The sequence below is a fragment of the Thermobia domestica genome, chromosome 2 (genome assembly GCF_964235325.1).
Source record: "Thermobia domestica chromosome 2, izTheDome1.hap1.1, whole genome shotgun sequence".
In the NCBI taxonomy this organism is placed as follows: Eukaryota; Metazoa; Arthropoda; class Insecta; order Zygentoma; family Lepismatidae; genus Thermobia; species Thermobia domestica.
The window spans coordinates 371031647-371037646 of NC_137455.1; the positions used below are offsets into that span (position 1 = coordinate 371031647).

Genomic DNA, 6000 nt, shown 5'->3' on the forward strand with positions numbered 1-6000 from the left:
CGATTCCTCACATCAAAATAGGGGAAAAAGTTAATAGGAACCTATGTCGAAAAGTCGATAGTTTCAGAGCTAGGGCTATTCAAAATCGCGTAAAAGCTAAATTTTAAGAGGCCCTATTTCAAATTCCAGAAGCTGAGGATGGTGGTCCTTATCAGCGTAAAGGAAGCCACGCATGCACAATTGAAAAGTGCATATTTTGTCAATTATCATAAGGAAAATTAAAGATAGCAACCCGGGCCCAGAGTTGAACGGTATTCACCAGCTTATGGCATATGCTGATGATGTAAATTTAATAGGGGATGATAGGAGAACAATAGAAAGAACTGCAGATGTCTTATTAAACTTTTGCAGGGACATGGGTTTAGAAGCAAATGCAGAGAAAACTAAATACATGGAAGTGCGTCGGGACCGTAATACGGCAAATTATGGATGTGTTGAAATATTAAATAATAATTTTGATAAAGTGGATACTTTCAAATATTTAGGATCAACATTAACAGACGAAAATCATATTCACGAAGAAATTAAATGTCGACTGAAGGCAGGGAATTCGTGTTACTATTCGGTTCAAAATCTTTTGTCATCGCGAATTCTGTCGAAGAATTTGAAGCTTAAAATATATAAAACGATAATCATGTCTGTTGTTCTGTATGGCTGCGAAACATGGTCGCTTACTCTGAGGGAAGGACATAGACTGAAAGTATTTGAGAACAAGATCCTGAGACGAATATTCGGACCCAAGAGGAACGGGAATGGAAAATGGCGGAAACTTCATAACGAGGAACTACATAATTTATATGGTTCACCCAATATTGTTAGGGTCGTCAAGTCTAGGAGGCTTAGGTGGGCAGATCATGTAGCTAGAATGGAAGAAAGTAGAAACGCTTTCAAAGTCTTGACTGGAAGACCAATCGGAAAACGACCATTAGGAAGACCTAGGCGCACTTGGGAGGACAACATTAAGATGGATCTCGCAGAGATTGGAATGCAAAGTAGAAACTGGATGCAATTAGCTAAGGATAGAAGTCAGTGGAGAGTTTTTTGTGAACGCTGCATTGAACCTCCGGGTTCCATATATATACATATAGTTAATTCCGTTCATTCCATTATTCCAAATCTTGTTAACCCGAAAGTTCAAATAATCTGAACCGTTAGTCGTTAAATAAAAAAACACGACACAGGGCAGTAATCAAAACCCTAAGACAGGATAGGGCCGAGATAATTATTACGGGGTCGAACTTGACTTTACTAAGCATTCATAATTTCTTAGTACTATTGTTCATATTTTATGACCTTATTCTGGTTTTTAAAAAAAATGTTCAAAGGTGAGATTATATACTAGACAATAGAAAGATGTGAAATATCATGCGTAGTTTCCGAGAATATAGACAAACGAATGTCTTTGAAAACCTAAAAATTGAAGCTGTACGAACATAATGTCACTTATTAAGAATCTGATACTAAAAATGTAGTCTCATTATACTGCTGCCAGAACGATAATCCATAGTATAGATAATGAGATATAGAACAAAATTATCAATTAACACATAAAATTTTAATTTCTGTTTACTTAAAATATTGCCAAGAGCAAAGACATATATCAGCCACATCGAAATAAACAAGATAACACGCTTGAGGTTAAATTCCGATGTGTAAGTTTCGAGATTACTGAAAAAAAAAACTGAATTTTGTGGCTCTAAGAAGTATGTCGTTCGTTTGCCAATAAAAACGAACAATTTTTGAAACGAAGGGGTCGGGGTCAAATATAGAAGTAGAGGGGGGAGAAGATAGAACAAGTGACTAGTTTTCGATACCTTGGTAGTATTATTTGTAATGATATGAAACATGAACGTGAAATAAAAGCAAGGCTAGGCATGGGGAAAGAAACCTTTAGGAGAAAGAAACCTTTAGGAGAAAGAAAATACTATTTTGTGAGACCTTGAATAAAGAGCTGAGAGAGACTCATAAAATGCTTCGTGTGGAATATTGTACTGCATGGGACAGAAACATGGACATTACGCAAAAATGATTAAAAATACTGCAAGCTTTCGAAATGTGGGTGTGGAGGAGAATGGAGAGAATTAACTGGGTCGAGCGAAAAACAAATGAGAGGGTTTAGAAATGGAAAGGGGAGTAAAGAACAATTTTAGATATTATTAAGAAGAGGAAGAGAAACTCTTTGGGACATTGCCTAAGAAGGAATTGTATCATGAGGGACGTGTTAGACGGTATGGTAGCAGGAAAGAGAGGAAGGGGGCGAAGGAGACTACAATTAATGGACGGTATCAAAACAGAGAAATCGTACGTGAAGACGAAGAGGTTAGCGGAAGACTTTGGAGTATTGAAGCTTCTCAGTTGCAGAAGTGACCTGCCAATAATGACAGAATACCTATGATAATGATATGTATGTATCAGGATGCACTGGAGGGGCAAGTGCTTCAGTGTTGTAGAAGTTAACTCTGGTGTGTGGGGTCCCTGGTTAGATTTCCGTTCAAGTAAGTTAGTGGTGGACAACATCGTGCCCGTGGATTTTCTCGAGGTACTTCACTATCCTCCCACATTATCATTCCATCAAATATTATATTATCATGCTTTGCCTCCGTATGCTTTAGCCTAAACTGCATAATCGTGGCACGTTAAACTGAAAAAAAAATCATATTTTTATTTTCAAAATATGCTTGTGAACTAACGGATTGTTGTTTTTTTTGTTTTTTTTTCGTAACGATGACACATTGCACGTACACCTTAGAGCTGAACGGTTAGAAAAGTTGTAAACCTCAGTTTCGGTTTGTAATATGAATCGGTTTTAAACGGTTAACCGAACCGAAAAATGATTATATTTTCTATTGATCATTAACGTGTTCTCCTAAAGATATTAAGATAAAAACCTGAAAAATCACAATTTCCGTCAAAACTGGATATAGCAGATCCACAATTACTAAATCCTCAAAAGAAATCATTACATACTTTTCGGAATTTTCCGAAATGTGTAAGAATATTATGAAAAGTGTAAATCTAGTAGGTGCTTTCAAACCGAGCCGAACCAAACTACGGTTCGGTTTTTGAAATAAATCGATACATTCGGTTTGATCCTTAAACTGAACCCAAACCGGTTAACCGAGTTTCGGAACATTTCTGTAATACTCCTTACTCCTTTACGAATTTATATTTATTAATTTATATTTATTTATTAATGTATTTATATTAATTTTGTAATTGCGTAGTTGACAAATAATTCAAATATATTCTTGTGAAATAATTCATGAGTCACTCTATACCAGGGTTTCTCAACCTTGGGGCCGTAAAGAAAAGCGGAAGAGATAAATATAATTAGAATCTAATACCAGAAAATATTTTTAAATATTATTTTGAATTTTGTTCTGATAGGTATATTTTTATTTTTATACATACTGTTAAGAACAAAAAAAAAAAAAAAAAAGGTCTACTAAACATTTTCAACAGGTACAGAGTTGTTTAAAAATCAATTTAAATAAAAAAAGGTACCATATAAAACTAATGGGAACTGCATATTGAAATGCCAGAAAAATACAAATACAACAATACTTGCTTATTGAAATACAATTAAAATTGAAAAGTAATGCGATACCTGACCATGGTGTGATTTCACTAGTGCGCCAATGTCCGGTTCAATCTTCGTGACGCAGATTATTATCAAATCATTTTCAACTGATTAGCGATTTCTTGTCTTATAGTGCTTTTAACTGTTTTTGGTGATACTCAACATATACACAACAATCACTGGCACAAACCCCGGGGGATGAGGGGGACATGTCCCCTGCAATCTTGGAACTGAAGGGGACTGTGCCCCCCAATAATCCGATTTGAAATGTGTTTTTGGGGAGGAATTTGGTGATTTTTGTCCGGTTGTCACAAAGGAACGTGGGATGAAATTGATGTCCCCCAGAATAAGCCTCAAATTTGCCTACCTCCCAATGTTGAAGACAGCTCTGCTCCCTTATCCTCCACAGCATTGTTCAACTTCATAAATATTTTGAACATTGCAAAAAAAAAAAAAAAAAAAAAAAAAAAAAAAAAAAACTTATGGGAACGGTCTTACCCGTCTCCCCAATGTTGAAGACAGATTTGCGTCTCAAACAACAATGTACCACCAAATTCACAACAATATGAGGTAACTTAAAGTGGTGGTGCCTGAAAAATTAAAATAACTTTTTTAAACAGCTGTCCAAGTTTTTTTAACCACAATTAGAAATCACTTTATTTTATTTATCATATGACCCAAAATTAAGGGAGTTATGAAGTTCTAAAATTTTCAAACTGTCTCCATTTTGAAACAGTATGACGGAACGGATTCGATATTTGTAATATGAATGAACTGACCAAATTAGGTTTTCATCCATTTGCTTTTAGGGAAGTTACCGTGTCTACTATATACAAGAAATGGACTCTATTATTATAGAAATAGGTAGATATGGTGAGATCTAAGTAATAGGTATATTAGAAGTCCCACATAAGCTTATTACAAACCAGAAATTATAAGGGGGTCGCTGGCAAGAGGATGTGATAAAATAGGGTCGTGATAATAATTAGGTTAAGAACCACTGCCGTATACATAACGAAGTTAAGAAATCTATTCTGCGTGCGAATATGAAAGAAAGTGGCGGTAGATTTTGATTCGATGGAAATCAGTCAAAATGTGTATCGATCAGTCAAAATAATTTTTAGTTTCTTACCTTTCTTCGTCGTCGCTTCTTTTTCTTTGGATTCACTTTGAGACGTTTTAGAAATCATTCTATAAAACAATGTAGCATTAAACAAAAAGAACACACAGTGAAGTTAACCAATAACCTGAAGCACACTCATGTAAAAGGCGCGAATCAAGTTTATCAACTTCGACCACTGAACTTTAAAATCGTTCCATTTTTTTTTTCTGTTAACAGTTTACAGGACAACCGTGTTGTGACTGCCACCTACTGTCCTAGAAAATATTTTTCAAGGGGGTCACCTACTCACAAATGAGGAGCGCAATTAAGGATTTGCACAAGGCAAATTGGGAACCTGTTTTCGAGCGGATATCTGTTCCTTCTTATCTCCTGTTACGGGATGATACAGTATGTCAGTATTTTGCTCTTGTGGCAGAAGATATTACGTAGTTGGTCGTAATTTTCAATAATTTTTCTCTTTTATTCTTCCTGTTCCTCAGCTGAAGGACAATTGTGAAAGTGATTTTGATTAAATGGAGTCAGGGAGTAGCCTGGAATCCTGGATTAAGGGAAGTTAAGCGTAGGGTTGCCAGCTTCAAAATCAGTCAGTTTAAGGTCCCACTACTATGGCTTTTTTAGGCTAAGGGAGACAGATGATTAAGGCAAGTGAATGATGATGGAAGATTTAGTGGAATGAGAATACGGGAGGAAACGGGAGTACCCCGAGAAAACTCACGGACGCGATGTTGTTTACCACAAACTTACTTGTCCGGATATCAAACCAGGGACCCACGTACAACACTGAGGAAAAAAAAAACATTATCCGGACAGCGATATATAGTACAAATACACGGAATCCTTATGTTTAATACCGAAATCTGTACGGAACATACGTTATCCATATGCTACATATGTACTTCCTTTTTTTCCGCTTATATGTTACATCATCTCACTACAGGATGTCTGACATCTAACAATCTTCCTATATTATATGCGCATACGTATGCTAGATACGTCAATTCTATGTTATATACGAGCATATGAGATCCTGACAGCTTGCACACAGTTTTTTCTTTCGTATGGAAAGTAATTTTTTTTTCGGAACACTTAAACGAAAAGTACTATAAAACATAAGTTTTCAGTTATACGTTTACTGTTTGATATTACCTATATGCGTAGCTTTAGTCCAAAACTACAGGATTTACGCATGTAACCTACATTTTTGCGTACGCCATGCAGAGGTAAGCGCTGTACAACTGAGCCTTGTTCCCCGCCATGTTTGAAATGAATGCAAGACCGGAGACAGTGATATTTATGT

At 35.9% G+C, this 6000-nt stretch overlaps 1 protein-coding gene across 1 annotated transcript in view; it reads right to left on the reverse strand.

The window, feature by feature from the left end:
* The window catches only part of LOC145678839 (synaptic vesicle glycoprotein 2C-like), a 198861-nt gene extending 193808 nt beyond the window's left edge, over positions 1-5053 (reverse strand). Inside the window, exon 1 of the mRNA XM_081749397.1 lies at positions 4713-5053. Coding sequence (XP_081605523.1) covers positions 4713-4770 — 58 coding nt within the window. The 5' untranslated portion in view covers positions 4771-5053. The remainder of the gene's footprint in view (positions 1-4712) is intronic.
* Positions 5054-6000: the final 947 nt, after the last annotated feature.